The sequence below is a fragment of the Thamnophis elegans genome, chromosome 1 (genome assembly GCF_009769535.1).
Source record: "Thamnophis elegans isolate rThaEle1 chromosome 1, rThaEle1.pri, whole genome shotgun sequence".
Classification (NCBI taxonomy): domain Eukaryota; kingdom Metazoa; phylum Chordata; class Lepidosauria; order Squamata; family Colubridae; genus Thamnophis; species Thamnophis elegans.
In genome coordinates, this window is record NC_045541.1 from 85,232,928 (window position 1) to 85,251,577 (window position 18,650).

An 18,650-nucleotide genomic window follows, 5' to 3' on the forward strand; every position below is an offset into this window, starting at 1 on the left:
TCTGCATTTTATTAGGAAAGGATTGGGGTCTTCATAAAAATAAAATTCCCACTTTTTTTTCTGGGGTTGAATGTAGCATTTGAAGGTCTCCTTACCTAATTTACCCCAGTAACAAGTTTGTAAAGAAGGTTTGGATAAGAAAAACCAATTGACTCAAAGTCATCCAATGGATTTCTGTGGTTAGCATAGATCTTGTTCCTAATTCCCCTCACTAATTACTATACCACATTGTCTGTGATTTCAATTATATATTAGTTGTGTCTCAATGGATTTAATAGAAGTAATGAAAATTGCATTATTTTTTTAATAACATTTTGTTGCCTTTTGGGCATTTTTGGTGAAAAGGCAGAGCATACACAGTACATTCAATATATTAAAACACAAGCAGACCTTCAGTTTTGCATTATGATAATTTTAAGAGTGGTGTTTTGTTTAAACCAGTTGCCAAAGATGGATCTCTTTCAAAGCTTCACAAAATTTAGAACTCCCCACTCTCTTTCTCTGGAGTACTTCATCCCTCCAGTCCAGTGACCACTTGAATCAACCCTGAGAAAGTTAGCAAGATAGGGCTTTCCTTTGTTGGTTTTGCCTGCTGTTAGCAGCATCTATAAATTGACTCTAAAGGAAGATTCATTAAAGCTCAAGCAGGAACCCCCGTGGCAGGTTTCACTTGTTCTGAATGCAGCATCTGATTCAAAAGCTGAAATACTACATTACATGCTAGTGGTCACTAAACTGATTAAGAGCTGGTTTATCCATAGCACTAAAAAGGGCTATCTGCTAATACTAAATGCCATTTACCCAGCTCTGATTTCCCCGAATGAATATTTATGCCGAGTGATGAGTACAGCACTATCAAATAGGTTTTTTGCTCTCTGTTCTTCAGAGCTGCCACGATTATTCAACCACATTATTCTGGGATTCAATTCTTGTTTCTATTAAGCAAATCTGCAGTGTTCACACAAAAATTCATGATTGCATTTTTATTCTGGATTCCTTTTTTTGTGGGGGCGGGGGAAAGAAGATGTCTTTATTTTGTACTTAAGAACAAGCAGGCAGTTTTAGTTGGTACTTTCTCATATGTTTATGACCGTGTTTATATAAAGTCTGTTCTGATTTTTTTAATGTAAAATTCCTGGTGTTTTGTTGCAGCTTCTATAAAAACAGATCACAATTCTTTATGATCTCTCCCCCTCTCTCTCTCTCTCTTTCCTATGAAGTTAAAAAAATCTTGAGCATTAAAATGATGTTGTAAAAAACCATTAGCACCGGTACAATAGAACTGAATTCAGTTCCAAATTGAAAGAGGCAAAGCACAATAGAATGGAAACGGCATTTGCATAGGAGTTTGCATGGTACAGATGTTAACAAATGATTGCCTGGACTGTGAGAGAGCTAGAACGTAGCTCCAACATCCAAATGTTTAACAGTTCGTGTGTGTACTCCAAATCTCCTCTTTATTGCTGATGCTTGGGGTGGGATTTGGGAGAGGAATCTAATAAAACAAACAAACAGAGACTATATAATAATTGCTTGGTGGCTTAAATCTATGGTGCTTAGATGTTGGCTGTCCTACCCCTGGCATGACTTGGGATTAGCACCACTGGATCAGCTGTTTCTGAGCCAAGAAGAAGATATAGAAGCCCAGCAAAGTACTAGGATTCACCATCAGATTTTAACCGGCGGATCAATTTGTATGCTGAAGCAGAAGGCTCACACCTTTTTTCTGGGTAATACAGGGCACAAATGCTGATTTCATGAATAACCCGTTCACACAATTCTTTTAAAAAAAAGCAATTGGGGATCAGGCAGAAAGACATCATAGGACATTGGATTGGCAGTGTTATGATTACGACTTTAAACATGGTCCTCTGTTGCTATATCCCTTCTTGACTCCCCCGGGGTTAAAGCAGTGCCAACCCTTTTAGAATTTAGAAACCTACTTTGCTCTATTGTTCTGGATGTTTGGGAGGAGTAAAGTGGATATTCTGCTCCTTCTGTAGGTTTTCTTTTTCTTTTGTTGAGAGAGTGTTTCCTTACTGCAGTGGGATAAATTATTACTAATGCTAGCATTATGTGCAGTTTCAAAGCTTATGATGAAGTATATGCTGCTTAAAGAGTGGTTTATTTGCTTGAGTAACAAAGAGAAGAAAATATAACCGTCTAGAAATAAAGAATCCCGAACCAACAAAGATATTTTGTGTTCCACATCTGAATGAAGAAGACCATTCTTCTACTCTGAACTTTGTTTCTAATTGTTCCAAATTGTTTTTTTTTACATCAGCAGTATAATTTAAAAGGCAGTGTGTGTAATCATTGTTGCTCTTGTTAATCAGTTGCAAGTCACCAATTTTTGCAAGTTTACTGAAAATTGCCTGAAGTCTTCCAGTTGTTCTGCCTCTGCTGTCTGCCAGCTCTTATGCTAGGTGGATAATTTAGGGTGAGCTGTGAGTGTTTGTTGCCTTTCCATATAAACAAAAAAGAGTTTTAGCATCGCCAGGAAACATTCATAATTTTTAATTCACACCTGTAATAAAATTGCATTACATTTTTCATAAAATAAATGTTCCAGTTTATATACAGAAAAACAGACTGTACAGAGCTTTCCCCCCAACTCCCCCCTCCCAACTCACAAACATACAGGCAAATGCAGTGCTCAGCTAAGCAGGCACAACTGTACATCTAAAATTGTAACTGTTGTGTGTTATTTGTGTGTGTGTGTGTGTGTGTGTGTGTGTGTGTGTGAAGAAATACTACAATGTAGATCGTCCTTTGGGGACCAAGGATTAAAAAAATATTGCAGGCAAGCTGAGAGACGCCCTTCACTGCTAGCTGTGGCTGAACGTCCATTCCACAGTGTTTCAGCCAAACTGGATTTGCTATTGAACTTGGGGCTCAAAGCTTCCATTCAGTTGCCCCTCCTCATAGTCCATCTGACACAAGATCATATTGTTCTTCAGGAAAAACTTGTCCCCCACGCAAAATCTAAAACACAATAAATAAACAAACCATTAGAAGCTACTTTGATAAATCCCAGAGCAAGGGAATGAAAACATCCTGTGTATTTGCACAATGTTTGCTTCTCCTTCCTATTTGTGAAGAGAGAGAGAGAGAGAGAAAGAGAGAGAGAGAGAGAACATTTATGTAAATCATGTTTATTTCTTCTCCTAATTTTTTTTTGCTTAATGACAGATTCAGATGATTCTATTTCACCTTCAGTGGTTCAATTATTATTTTTTAATCATTTAAGAAGTCTGTAAAACATAACCCACATTTGATCTACCATTAAGTCTGCCTCAGTGGGAAAAAGTGTCAGTTATTTAATTAATTGATAAATATTTATCTCCACAGAAGTGCATGCTTGTTTGTACTGCACCATTTAGCGTTTCTACCTTAGGCATCAAAGGGGCCTGCTACTCGAGAAATAATAATCAGAGGGAGAACATTTACCCTGGAATTTTCACATCTCAAAGTCAGCTTTGTTTAATTTATTTTCTTCTAAAATGTCAGTATTTTGGATACTTTTGACAAAATATCTTGAACTTCCAATTTAAGACTATCTCACAAAATCTTCTTAGTTCCAGGTTGAAGTCTAATTAAGAGGAGGCAGCATGAGTTCTGCCAAGGAACAGGACCACGGACAGTTCATTATGGATCTGGAAAGAGTCTTACTACAAAAGATTCAGGCCAGAATAAGGAGTCATCTAGACATTTAAGGGGAAGTGTGGTATCTGCCAAGCTCAATTCCACTCAATCTCTTATTTTCCCAACGATAACTTCAATTCTGTCCTGCACTCACCTTAATTTGGGAGTTCATGAGAAAAAAAAAATCATGTAAAAATTGTATATAAAACAGTTTGTGTATTTGCATGTGCATTTATCAAAAGGAAGTATTCCTGTATTTCTTTTTATCAGTTGTACCGATCTGTCATTAGTTAACTTCCCTTTAACACTCTGCATACTATTTACAGATAAATCTGTGCAACCATAGAAGTTGGCGTATTCCAGTAAGTGAAAAGACCAGAAAGGTGCAGATTAGGTACATTCAGATAAGGTACCAACTAGTCCTGCTGGCAGAATTGATTTACCTGGCTTCGTCTCATCTGAAAAACCTGCTGGTGCTTAAAAATGGATGGACACCTGATAGAAGGATAATTTTGCAATGCTGGGAGCTCAAAAGTTAGGAAATCAAAACAGGCAGGGCGATTTTCTCAAATTATGCAAAGCAAAGGCTACGCTGACATTTCTTTTCTCACAAGAGTCATTTACAGGGTGGTATCTTCTGAAATGATTTATAAACCTTGATTCCTGCCCCTTGCATTGTCTGAGCAGTCGCACACTTGGGAAAGGACACATAGGGCACTGAGTTCAAATCTATGCTCATTGAAGGAAGGAATCCAAATTAACATTTTACATTTCTTCATAACACCCCTTTTATCAAGGCTAAGCAGAGTCAGTGATTTTTTAAAAAAAATATCCTTCTAAATTTCATTTATCTGTCCCATGATCACCATCATTGCCTTGTGTTGTTTATGTTTCAGGTTTTCAAAATTTTTCCTAAAACAAAGTACCCCAAAACTGGGCCCAGCTTTTGAGATATGGTATGACAAATGCAGAATAAAATGCAAAATTTTGCTTCCTACTATTTGGATGTTACACCTCTACTTGTGCATATGCTCTTTTTAGCAGCTCCAATTCAGAGTTGCTCATATTCAGCTCTTTATTCTTCTCTGCATATACTACTGCAGTATCCTGCCTGATATTTCCTCATTCTATTTCTGTATATTTGATTTCTTTCTTTTTAAATGAAGAACTTCTCATTGGGGTTGTCTCTATTAAAATTCCGTTCTATTGGTTTTACCCCCAATTCATTAACCTATCAAGCATATATTGAATTTAATTTTGCTTTTCTATATAGTATCATCTTGCTTATGCTGTGGTCTGCCATGTGCAAATCTAATAATATCCTGATTAATAGACAATGACATGCTTTCTCAGTAAATAAACAACCCGTAAATCTATCTTATGTCATCAAGTTCTGCTAGTGGTGGAACTATTGTTTAAAACTAAAAATTCTTCACAATACCCCCATCCAATTTGACCTAAAAAGCATGATATAGTATTACTGAGGCACTGTGAGAGATTTTGTTCAAAGCTTCTGCTGTCTTGGCTCACTCCTTCTTTAAATTTTAATCTATGTCTACATAAATTCTTATGAATAGAGGCTGTTTCACATTATATATTCATTGAACGCTGCACAAACATAAGCACCCTGTCTTGGTTGCCTTCTCTAATTACTTCCTCTGACATCCAGATGTCCATTTAAATGAATGATGGGTTAGAATTAGAGTCCTCTACACTGGCTTCCTCCATTCTGGCACTTCTAGATGCATTGAAATGGCAGCTTCTAAATCTGGAAGGCACCAGATGAGGGAAGAATGCTGGATATATTGTCTCTCAATACTTTAAACAAAGACATGGGGGCGGCTGTATGTGTGTGGACGGATTAGAAGAGCCAGTTTTTTTCATCCCATTCCCAAATTTGGTGCATCTCAAGTTAATGATTGTATATTTGAGGTGATACCTAGAAAGGGGATGGCAAGATGTGCATTACATGGGACCAGAACCATAATTGTTTACTCTTTTAATTTTTTTCCCAGCATAAGAAGGGTGATGATGAATGAGTGAATGGATGGATGGATGATACAAAACTAGTTATTTAAGGAGCTGCTAATGACTCATGCAATGGCATTGAAGTATTCCTTAAATATTAGGGCAAATTTTAGAAGCCCAAACAGTGTGTGTGTGTGTGTATGTATGTGTGTGTGTGTATTTACATACATACATACATCAAAGTGCGTAGACAAATTTAGCAACATAGTACTACTTCTACTTTATATCTCATTATGGATGATTTGAATGCCTACATTTGTTAGCAGACATGTACCCTCTGCCATCAAGCCACACACTTCATTCAGACTAGGTTATTTGTCCTAAACTCAAAAGACAATGGGCCAGGACTCTCATGAAATTGCTGACTTTTCTTTCAAATTGTATTTCAAATGTTATTGGACCTAAATGGAATTCAGATAAAATTAGATGAACAATATGCTCTTCCGTTCAGTTTATATTGTGCCACACAATTATTGCCTACCCAATAGCTTGATCCTTCCACAACTCTGTGACTCACTGGGTTTGTGTCCTTTTGTCAGTGATGAAGTCAATTTTTGCTACTTTATTTGTAATTCTGAAAGATACATGGACCTTTCTTTGGAACTCTGTCAGCCTTCGACAAAAATGTAAAAAGGTTTGACACACAATGTAAAACTGAATGGAAGATCATACGATTCAACTAATTTTATTTGAATTTCATTCAGATCTAATAACATTTGAAATGTAATTTGGAGGGAAAAAAGTCACTGATGTCAAGGTAGTCCTGGCCCATTGCATTTTGAATTTAGGACAAATAATATTTTGTGGAGGAAAAAATGTATGTGTCTATGGAGTTGGGGATCCTAATTTCCTTCAAAATAACTCAAACTGTGCAGGAATACATAATGCATGTCAACGATATGGATTGAATGCATACATTTTTGCGCTTTGATAGAGAAGTAATGCATTTCTTCTCAGTAAGAGATCAGGAGCAACCATATAACCATAAGAAAATATGTTTGCTGGCAGCAGGAAACAGTAACCAAAGAATCTGAGACCTAACAAAATGCTTTGGAAAATGCATTACATTTCCCTATCCAATCTAGTTTGCACACCGAAAGGGATTATATGTTCTTTCCATCTAAAAAATATTGATAAGGATTAAATGTTCCTATACTACCAAGCATATGAACTATTTCTAAAATAACTACAGGAAACATATTTTCTTTTCTCTCTTAATCCCAGTTTATATATTCTGCTGCTAACTGGGAGCTACAGTCTCCACAATTTTGAGCTGACTAAAGAACCATTATAAAGAAAGTAGGAGATATGGTTTCTTTTCACTTGAATGCCTAGAAAGGCTAATGCTGTTATACAGTTTTCCAAATGGAGAAAGGGAAAAATACAGAGAGTAACAGTTTTGTTTAAAAAAATGCATTATTTAGAATGAAGGAGAGTAAAGATTCAAGGAAAGAGATACGAAGGGTAGAAATGTTAATTCCAAGGCCATCAAGAGAATGGGAGAATATCTATTGGCTTGGAAAGGCAAAAAGAAAAAGCACAGAATTTAAACTCTGGAATGATGACCTAGTATGGAAACTTTGCTTGTATATTGCAATAAGAAAAACTTCCTTGTTACATGGCTTCCTTCTTATGCACAATTATGTATTATTAATATTTTGTATTCTTAGGACAGTTTTTTCCCCATCCTGATGTTGGCATGAACTAGTCCAGTGATGGCGAACCCTAGTGTACCAAAAGTGGGGGGAGCGCAGGGGGGTTGTGCATGGGCGTGCCACACCCATAATGCTATACGTATGACCCCAGCGCGCATGCACGCATGACCCATTTTTGTGCTCCCCCAATTTTTGGTGTGCTTTTTTCACCCTCCCCAGGCTTCAGAGGCTTTATAGGAGCCCGGGGAGAGGGAAAACAGCTTCCCCCGTCCCCCCAGAGGCCCTCTGGAGGCTTCAGCAGCTTCCCTGAAGCCTCCGGAGTGCGAAAAACTAGCCCTATGGGCAAACCGGAAGTTCAGGAACGGACTTCTGGTTTGCTCATAGGGCCAGTTTTAGCCCACCAGAGCCTTCAGGGGCCCTCTGGCGGCTTGCCTGAAGGCTCTGGAGGGCAAAAAATGACTTTATGAGCAACCCAGAAGTGACTTCTGGTTTCCTCGTAGGGTCATTTTTTTTGTCCTCCGGAGCCTTCAGGGAAGCCTCTGGAAGCTAAAACTGGCCCTACAAGCAACCTGGAAGTGACTACTGGTTTGTTCGTAGGGTCCTTTTTTGCCCTCTGGAGCCTTCAGGAAGTTAAAAAATGACTCTACGAGCAAACCAGAAGTACGTTATTGAACTTCCAATTTGCCCGGTTTTTCACACTCGGGAAGCTCCTGAAGACTCCAGAGGGCAAAAAATGTCCTCAAAAGAAGGCCAAAGTCAGCTTTCCAGGGTGCGCATGCATGCTGGCAAGCTGACAGGGCAACGCTTCGTGTGCCCGGACAAATGGTTCCACGTGCCACCTGTGGCACACGTGCCATAGGTTCGCCATCACGGGACTAGTCTCTGTTGTTTTCTTGAAAAAAATGTTTGGAAATATTTTGCCCTTCCCTGCTTCCTAAGGCTGAGAGAGAATGACTGTCCCAAGGTTACACAGCTGGCTCTGTGCCTAAGGTAGGACTAGAACTCGTGGTCTTCCAGTTTCTAGCCCGGTGCCCTAAACACTACACCAAACTCTCCCTCTCTTTATGCACAATAAAAATATTAATTTAGACAAGTTGTGTCTCTCACTTTCTTCAGGGTAAATCAATATTTAGTTACATATCGAAAGCACCAAAATGTGATGGAATGTCACTGGGAGATTTCTGCCAACACAGAGCTTTCCCACAGAGGCCCAGATTAAGAGACGTCACAGTCTCAAGCTGTTGTGTGTGTGAGGTGGGGAGAAGGTTAAGGCTGGTCACATCCTAAAATCTCTCAGGGTATGTTTAGCTGATTAAAAGGCTATATAGCTTTAGTTGGGCAAGATTCCATCCATTAGGGGTAAGCAAATAAAGGATTGGACCTGGCTTGACTTTGCTATGTTGTCTCTAGGCTTAGGCTTGATACAAAATGTACAACTGCACTTGATGTGAAAACTGACAAAAGAATTCCTAAAGCTGAGGCAATCTATCAAGCTGCTCCTTCTCCATTGCTAAGAGCAGCGGGGTAATAACAATGTGTTCTTTGTCTGTCAACTAATAGCTCCTAAGCAATAAAAGTGGATGGGTTCTCCAAAACTCCACAGGTTCCAGCTGATCAACATTGCTCTCAGAAACAATTGGAAAGATTAAGAGCATCTTACGCTACTGTTCTGATACACCTACTGTCCTTTACACCAAATTGGCCAAATATGCCTATTATGTAACCTGTGAAGAATACACAAGGCAATAAAAAATATTGCAGAGAAAAGCACGGACATCACAGAATAAGCAAGGAAACCTTGTAACATGAAGCATTATCAAGATATCGTGATTCTGTCTCTACTCTCTAGCTATGCTCTTGATGACTGAATCAGAGTTTTTTCAGGGTTGAATTTACATCAGAGAGACCTCCACAATAATGACATAACTCCAGTTTGAATCTGCACCTTGAAATTTGACTCGCAAGGTTTCTCCAAGCATTCTGCTAATAGAGAAATGTTTCCCTTGCTGATTGAAAAATAGACTTATGCTGGCTCACTACTTATTTTTGCTTTGAACGAAGAAGGAAAGACCCTCTGAAGGAGTAGTAATGCGAAATGAAGACCAAAGTTTTGCTACTGACACAAAGGCAGTGTGCATGGCACCTGCCTCTAGCCAAATCAGCTGGCTAGAGGCTTTAGAGTAGCAGATTTGTCAAGCGTTGTAATGCATTATGAAGACATCTTTTATGTATTAGGAATGACATTTTGGATAGTTGCAATCAAGGCCATTTTGCACATTATTGAAAGCAAATCTAGATTTCCTGCCAAATGTAAATAATCTGTTCAAGCCCTGATAAGTTTCCTGAACAATATAACGATTGTGTACTAGCTTTCTAAGAACAAAGAGCTGTGGTGGTGCAGTGGTTAGAAGGCAGTATTGCAGGCTAATTTTGCTGACTTCCTGCTGTTTGATTCTTATTGGCTCGAGGTTGACTCAGCCTTCCATCTTTCTGAGTTGATGAAATCAGCATCTAGATCAGGAGTGTCAAACTCCTGTTGTTGTCATGTGATGTATTGTGACTTTTCCTCCATTGGCTAAAGTGGGGATGGGCGTGGGCAGCGCATGATGCATCTGGCCCACAGGCCGCAGGTTTGACACCCCTGACCCCTAGATTGTTGGGGGTAATATGCTGACTCTGTAAACAATCTTCATGAGTATGTGAGGTGAACAGCAACACGGATTAAGCCATACCCAGAAGACCGGATACATTTCTCTAGTGCATCTCCTCCATCCACTCATTCCTCTAATGATATTACACTATGGCTATCATCATCCTTAGCAAGCATGGCCATGCTCATAGCAGGGAATCTGGGTAATCACAGTTCATCACATTAGGCTGAAAGAAGTTGCTGAATAGAAGGAAAGTTAGTCAGCTCCGCAGCATGAATATGAGAAGAAAGACTGAATGGGAGCACAGGAGAGGACTAAAAAGGAGAGTTTCATTTCACAGAATAGACCATTACTCAGTCTGAGCTTGGTTTGTGGAGATAACTCAACTACTGGCATTTCAGCAAGTCTGACCTACATCAGCTGTGGAGGGAGGAATATAGCTGAGAGGTAGAGCACATACAGCATTTTATAAACAAAAGGTCCAGCTAAAGAACTGAATATCAGGGGGAAAGAAAGGTCTCCACTTGAGTTCCAGAAGAGCTGCCAACTCATAGTGCTGGGCTAGATGAACAATTAATCTGACCCGATAGCCACTGTGAAGATAAAACATTCATAAACATAACTGCCATCATCATTACCGCCATTATTATCCTCCACCATCCCTGGAATGGCTGTCTCCTGTATCTCATAGCAAGAGGTTTTCTTTGCTATCATTTGAGTTGCTTTACATGGCACTTAACAAGCAAATAATCCAAAACCAAGTACCTTTAACAACCCCTAAAACAGGATTAAATGACAACATGCAGAGCGCCTTAACTAAACATACATTTTACATGTCGCCCACTAGCAGAGAAGGAAGAAGGAAGCTACCCACCGGGTTTAACTCTCTGGGACAATGCTCAGGGGGCAGAAGGGGGACAGAACTGGCAAAAATCATGTATTTTTCCCTTTAACAAACAATAGCATAACTCTAGCTGGAGTTATGCTCACGGGCACTTCGATCTAAGCCCATATGTTTCAATGAGTAACATTTCATGTGTATTTAAAAAAAAACAGCAGGTAAATTGCCTTTAAGATTCTTTTAAATGCTGCCAATAAATCTTGAAATGAGGTTGAGCATTTAAAAGAAAGAAAGGGGAGGAGGGGGGAGAGCAGAGCCCAAATTCAGTTCTCCTTTAACAAATTGCAAAAGAATTATTGCCAGGAAATATTTTAGAAGTAACAGTTAACGCTGACAGTAACACTAACAGCGAACTGCAGCAGATAATTAATGGAAACAGAGTGCTGAAGTAGTTTTGAATTTGTGCGTGCGCATGTGTTTTTTTAAAAAGCAGTGTGCTAACAGCTCAGACAAGTATCTGAAATGGGTTTAATTTCTGACTGCACATCTGTGTGACATATTAGAAGAAACAAACCATTCCAAAAAAAACCACCTTTATTTGGACAGAGGTGAGTGAATGGTGAAATGTCAAAGTCTAAAGACTATTGTCTTAAAAGTTTGTAAATTAACTTTACCTCAGGGTAAATAGTTTGGTTTTTTTCACCTTTCATCCTACCAGATATAAGAAACATATTTATAATGTGGTCGTAAACACAATTTTAGCTAATACTATATAACACGTAGAGGGACATGGTGACTCAGTGGTTAAGACGCTGAGCTTGTTGATCAGAAAGGTCAGCAGTTCAGCGGTTCGAATCCCTAGCTCTGTGTTACAGAGTGAGCTTCTGTTACTTGTCCCAGCTTCTGCCAAACTAGTAGTTCGAAAGCATGTAAAAATGCAAGTAGAAAAATAGGAACCACCTTTGGTGAGGTTGTGACAGAGTTTTGTGCACCTTTGGTGTTTAGTCATGCCAGCCACATGACCACGGAGACATCTTTGGACAGTGCTGGCTCTTCGGCTTTGAAACGGAGATGAGCACCACCCCTTAGATTCGGGAATGGCTAGCACATATGTGTGAGGGAAACTTTACCTTTATATAACATGTATATACTGAAAATGTCAGTTCATTGTTTTTCCATTTCGGGAAATCAAATTCTACAGATAAATCTAGCTATTGTTCATTTAGTATATGGAACAACTGGGAGATTCCTTGTGTACTTGAATTCAGGAGATTACTGTTTAAACCTACACAATGTGTAAGTGAAATGAAATGCCATTATAATTTGAAAAATGGTAAAAAGAAATCTGGTGTTATTTTGTTCTGCTTGGTATCTACTCTATTCAACAAACCCAGAGACAATTTTGTCTTTATTGCCAGTTCTTAGAAACTTGAGATTTTATAGGCAAAGTGCAAGGATAAGGAAAGAAGAAAAATATTTTCTCCTTTACACCCAACAACTATCATTGAATCATTTTTTCCACATGTCAAAGGCACCACAAATATATTTAAAATCAAATTTACTAATAAGACCTTAAAATATTTCTAGTATTTTCCAAGAAAGGCACTTATTGTACCAACTCCCTCCCCCCAAAAAAACCAGAAATGTCAACACAACACCCGCTGTTTGAACCCACTAGGTGTCACTATAGCCCTAACAGAATAGCCTATCAAATTGAACAACTTGATTGATTGTACCTGCCTCTTTCAAGCAGAAAGGCAGCCTACTGTAAACAAATAATGCCAGCTTTGTGCTTGTTACAAACCCTTCAATAAAGCCACCAGAAATGACAGTATATTCTCACTCATGCTGTAACTCCTGAGGTAAGTTTGGTCAGAAGAAATGACTCTGATAACATTAAAAAGCTAAATCACTCCACAAGAGGGGGCAGAAGAGATAGAAACAGAAGATCCATGGTTTCTTAATGGCAGATATGTAATTCTTATGCGCCTTGTGACCATATACTACTGTCTGTGGATTTAGCAGTAAACATATTTCCGGGAATGCTTGCATAATAGAGCTAACTAAACAAGAAGGAAAGAGTTCTTGTTGGCTCCAGACTTGATGTGTCCCACAGATATCAGAACTATCCGTGTTTACAGATCAACAACTTAGTTTCCATGTAATACAAAACATCTCAGTTGTGTGCAGGGAGGAGCATAAGCGATGACATGGATAGAGAAGTTGTTTTAGCCAATATGTGACACGGAGGCATAGGCCCAGCAATATGGACCTATTTCTAGTGATTACACAGAGAATGTTCAGTTGTCTAATGTGCAAAGTAGTCAAGACATTGAATTATTTAGTCCGTTCACAACTTGTTTTAATTTATTAAATTCTACGTCTCCTGCTGTAAGCAAGCAATAGCATTCCAAAACACTGTCCATGTGTGAGATACTATAAGCAGAAACTTGATTATCTGGGTTTAAATAATAATTTAAACAAATAACTCCTCAGGATTATGGTATTTCAACAGAAGACTTCGGGAATCCCAAAAGGATGACATACTCCTGTTGGACTTCCCTGAAGTGGTAATTGAGAAGCTGACTGCATGTTGGAGGTACAGTCTGTCCTCCATTAATGATGATAACTGGGACTGGGAACTCTGTTGCTAAGCAACCCATTTGCAAAAGTCACATGACCATGCCAACGTAATGATGGCAGCACTGGAAGTTCCAGTTGTGGTCATTAGGCAAATCCCGCAGGTTCATTAGGCATGACATCTGATTGCCATTTGCGATTGGCTTCCCAATGGACTTTGACACTGGCAGGGAAGGTTCCAAATGGTGATAATGTGACCACCGGCTTCGGCATGCAACCATCAACTGTGAGCTAGTTGCAAAGCACCTGAATTATGACCATGTGACTACAGGGCCATTACAGTGGCTGCAGCTTCAAGGACTGGCCACAAGTTTCTTTCTTCAGTCCATAACTTTGAATTTGTAATGATTAAATGATCATTAACTAAAGACTATTTGTAATCCCTTATTCATCTTGATTCTAGGCTGAAAAGCACCCAACATTGTAACCTTTACTCTTAGGTGAGCTGTTTCAGATTAATTATAACTTTTGCCTTTTTGTTTCGTTTTGTTAATCCTTCCCAAGGCTATTTTTATTGATTAAATTTATCTGCCACCATTTCAGTGACTAGCGACTTTGGGGCTTTTTAAGGTAGAGTGATCAGGACCATATTTAATATTCATGTATGGTTACACCACAGGTTTGTGTAATGATATGTCATTATTAGAAGTTTCCTCTTCCTTGTCCCCTTTCTTGTTCTGCCTATCCCACATGTATAATTTGCCTTTTCTAATTTTATATTATAATTCTTTAGTGTTCAGTTGTTTCTCCAGGAGATTGAGATGGGGAAGGATAAAAAAAGTCAAGATAGTGGATGTGTCTGCATAATCGAAGCCCTGCCCTTTTGAAAGGGCTTGCAATGCTCACACCTGTACAAAAGGACAGAACTTCAATTATTTTTTTTTGCAATCCCCATCTTCACAGTCTTTACTCTCCCCTGCAAATGTCCCTATAGATGTTCCTTATTTGGAAGGCTCACATATGTCAAATGCTACAGGCACTCATTAATATCTAGAGTATCTGGCTTCTATACAAGCTAGAATTTGGCTAGTCCTGGGTCTGACCTCCTACGGAAGGCATCCTTTGTATGAACAGTTTGTCGTGGCTGGCTCTGGCATTTAATGTACAGGAGGATCTAACAACATTATCTTCTTAAATGTTATTGATGAGAGGGGGTGGGACAATCCAGAGGGCTCTGTTCTGATCTAGGCTTCCCAACAGCCTGAAGCAAACTTCTTGTCCCAACAAAAATGACTTTTATTAATTTACTGTGAATTCTGCTCATTCACATTCAACAAAGTCTTTCGAGGGAGGATTTACAGTCACAGACCTTATCTGGCTTAAAGAGCTGACAGGCTGATATCTGCAAAACTTGGCAAGGAATCTGAGAGAGTCATGAACCAATTAAGCAAACTGATTGCCTCCTGCAAACTCCCTTCCCCTTTCGCTCCTCTTTTATTTCATCTGGGAGGGGCCATTCATCGTCCACATGTGGCCTTACTCCCAAGTCGACCCGTGTTCTTCAGCTGTTCCCTTTGTCTGACAATTCTGTGCATGCGCACACTGGGAAAAGGCTTCAGATGTTCGTCTGCCTCCCTGATGTCTGACTCTGAAGGCAGCTGATAACTGGCATACGGCTCTGCCCCTCTCTCTGCCACTGACACAGAGCCCTCATCAGAGCCTTCCCCAGACTCCAGGATTGGCCCATGTTCCTCCCCAACCTCCTCACTATCCGAATCTGCTGCCAGCTCCACTGGCCACTGGCAGGTCACAAAAGGCTCACAAGTTGAGGGTTCCAGATGAAAAATGCATAAAGGGGGTTGTTGTCATCCTTTAGGATTAACTCTGAGGTCATCTCCCTTCTGCTTTGTTCCAGAAAGATGGCCTATCTCTACATTTTATCAATTTGTTGTAATCTGGATGGGAATTTAGCCACTCTATGATTTTATTTTCCATTCCAATACTTCTTCAAACATTTTGGCTGAATGGCCAATAGTATGCCAAGTGCCCAATTTCTCTTTGAAAGCAAATATTCACAAAAATGCCAGAATATTAATCAAGTCGTTCTTGCTGGCTTTTCCACAGAGCTCAGTTTAAAAACTGCTCTCCTATTCTCTTTTTTTTTTTTGCTCTTAAATGATCCTCGAGTTGCAGAAAAATTGGAAATGCATCAATGAAAAAGGGAAAATATGGTGTAAAGCAATGCAGAGTTCCAGGAAATCTGCATGTGCAATGTATATTCAAATTTAATTAACACAATTAATAGCTCCTCCCCATAGATGGAAAGTACATGCCCAGGTGACCACTTGATCTCCTATAATCTGTTGTCCAAGTGTTAAGTGTTGACAGACAATTCCAAGGTTCCTGAGAGTTGGACTGTGTAGTCCTTTCAATAAAATACACATTCCAAGAGAGGATTGTCCTGTGTTCAGTCTGAAATGTACAACTCCTTCCTTTGAAATAGTCCTGCTTCACCCAACAATTTTCCTTACTGCATAAATAGTTCCCAACTTTCTATTTCTGTGTCCATATATTCAGATCCATCAACCACAACTGCCTCTACCCAGGAAAGAAATGTCTGTTTTTTTTTAAAAAAAAATCCTCCAAATTGGCTTGAAAATTATAATTAGGGATATATTCTCTGAAGTATCAAAATCCAAACTATCCCAGAATGAGGACAAAAATCTCCCTTTGCTACCATCTAGTTGTTATCTGGAGTTTTGAACTCTACTATAAGGAAGGCCCTTAGGGAGTGGTTTTACAATAAGCATGAAGCAAGAAACTCAAGAGTTGGTACTTTTTGTATTTCTTTTTTCAATTGCTTGGAAACTCAACTATATTTTTCTTAGTGAAATGTTTGGAAATTAAGAAAACCATGCCCCGAATTAGTATTGTTTTCAACTCTATTTGCCAATCAAAGACGCAAAAGCCATTTTTGATTTTATGTATACATAAAGGAAGAAACATAGAGAGGACTTCTTTTTCTTCCCACATTGTGTTAAACCTTCCAGAAGAGGGCTGCTACTCAGACAGTATAATTCTGCATTTCTCTTCAGAGATACTGAATGGGATATCCTCCTAGATCCGTGATGGCGAACCTATGGCACATGTGCCAGAGGCGGCATGTAGCGCCCTCACTGTGGGCACGCAAGCCATCGCCCCAGTTCAGCTCTGCCGCGCATTCATGCGTGAGCACCTCCTGACAGCCAGCTGGTCTACGGGTCTCTGCCATGCATGTGTGAGGCACGTGTGGGGAGCTGTGTGCGCATGTGCATGGTCCATGGCACGTGGTGCATATGCATCGGGAGTGGTGCACATGCGCAGGGGCCACACCGCATTGCATTTTGGGGGTTTGGGCACAGAACTGTGTTTTGGGCATTCGGTCTGGAAAAGGTTAGCCATCACTGTCGTAGATGATTGAATATAAGATTGCAGTCTTAATCTGGCCCTCAATCCTCTATGCATTTATACAAATTAGGTTTGGTTTGGTCCTGTTTCCAAACATTCTTTTGGACTGTGGCCCCTGGCATGACCTTTAAAGGCCAACAGTCATGCTTGAAAACTCACATCTACAGAAATAATCTTTTCCTCCTCTTTAGATTCTGAGTACCAGGAAATTCTACCCAAACTGGGAAAAAAAAGGTGAAACATAATTTCAATCTCAATGTGTAGTCAGGTTTAAGATCCTTTATTAGGGATTGCCTTGCATTGATAAACCTGCTGAAATATACTTATTTTTCTCTTTTTATTGCCTTCACAGATAGTTGGCTGGGGAACCACATTTTGGGTGACTTGATCTCTTCTGGGCAAGGGAGGCCAGCCTCTGCAGAATTGTTGTTGTAAGTAATATTTAAGGAATTTGTGGAACAAATTTGCTTGGGTTGTGGCTGGGGCGTGATCTTGCTAAATTTTCTGGGGAAATTTTGATTCTATCAGTTCTAAGGAAGTCCCTAGGACTTTGATTATTGTTATTTATATTTCAAATGTCCCTCTTGGTTAGTTAGGAAGTTAGGAACTCCTGGGAAGTACCGGTAGCTGGATCCAGATGATGGTGAATACTTCTTTTGAGAGGGGATGACTTTGCTCATCTTAAACTCTAAGTATGGGCATGTACATTTTCTATATGAATATTAACAGCAATACTTCTGAATTTTTGAGTCTGAAGGCTGAGCAAAGGATTTTGATATGGGTTGGGCTCTGGCAACTGGATGCGAACATACTGTTGTTTGACACCTAAGGTTCTATGATTCCTACCCTTTATATTTAGATGCAGTGTTTTTATAGATATAAGAGGTACAAAAGTCAAAATATCACTATTTTTCAATCTAAGCATTAGGCTTTTACTGCTAGTATCTGTGCAAAACAGAGAAACCAAGCAGATACATGAAAATCTGTGAGACACCAGCACCAATATTATGGCGATAGAACCTTATCATTCTATCTACTTCATTTTGGCGATATTATCTGCCTTTTAAACCCATATTATATGTTCTGCTTACTGGAGGCAGCCAGCAGGTTGATGATGAAAGTTCCTTTTTGAGGCTTTGTCAGACCTTATTTAGAAAAGGGCATTTCCTTTGCTTCATCTTGATCTCATGTCTGTGCCTGCCCAGTTGTGTGACTTAAGGAACTTTGATTTCAAAAGTATTTGCGCCAATGATCTTTCTATCCATGGATGTTCAGTGGATCAACAAGAAGCTTGGCTTTGAAGCTGCTCATTCAGTTGCCTTGGCTCTACTTAACACCACCTGCTGGCCTATTTCACGGCAGCCCCAATTTTGGGGATAGTGGTGGTGGGGAGTCCCTTCAACAATCCGGCCTACCAGCAATTCCACACATGAGTCAGAGAAGCTGCAGGGAAAAGGCTCCAGCATTCAATTAGCAGGTAAAATCATTTTGCCCAGCAGTAGCAATCTGAGAGCCCGGGAGAAGGTGATGGAGATCAAACGGTGAAACAGACTTTACTGTTTCACAGAAGCAAAAATAACTTGCATTTTTTTTTATTTAAAAAAAACACCAATCCATGTAAGCCCCCCCATGTTCTCACCTCTGGTTGCAAAGCTGGCAGGCAAAGCAGTCCAAATGGTAAACGTTATCTCGGGCCCTCATCACCATCTCAAAGGCAGGGATCAGCTTACTGCAGGCAGCACAATTCCCAGTGGTCCCAAAGAGCCTGCCAAGGAAGCACAATCGTTAGAAGCCAGTTTAATT

At 39.6% G+C, this 18,650-nt stretch overlaps 1 protein-coding gene across 1 annotated transcript in view; it reads right to left on the bottom strand.

The window, feature by feature from the left end:
- Window positions 1-2,879: 2,879 nt before the first annotated feature.
- LMO1 (LIM domain only 1) overlaps window positions 2,880-18,650 on the bottom strand; it is a 54,554-nt gene continuing 38,783 nt past the window's right edge. The window contains exons 3-4 of the mRNA XM_032230533.1: window positions 18,487-18,612; window positions 2,880-2,985 (exon numbers count right to left, since the gene is read on the bottom strand). Of these exons, the coding sequence (XP_032086424.1) occupies window positions 2,880-2,985; window positions 18,487-18,612 (232 nt within the window). The remainder of the gene's footprint in view (window positions 2,986-18,486; window positions 18,613-18,650) is intronic.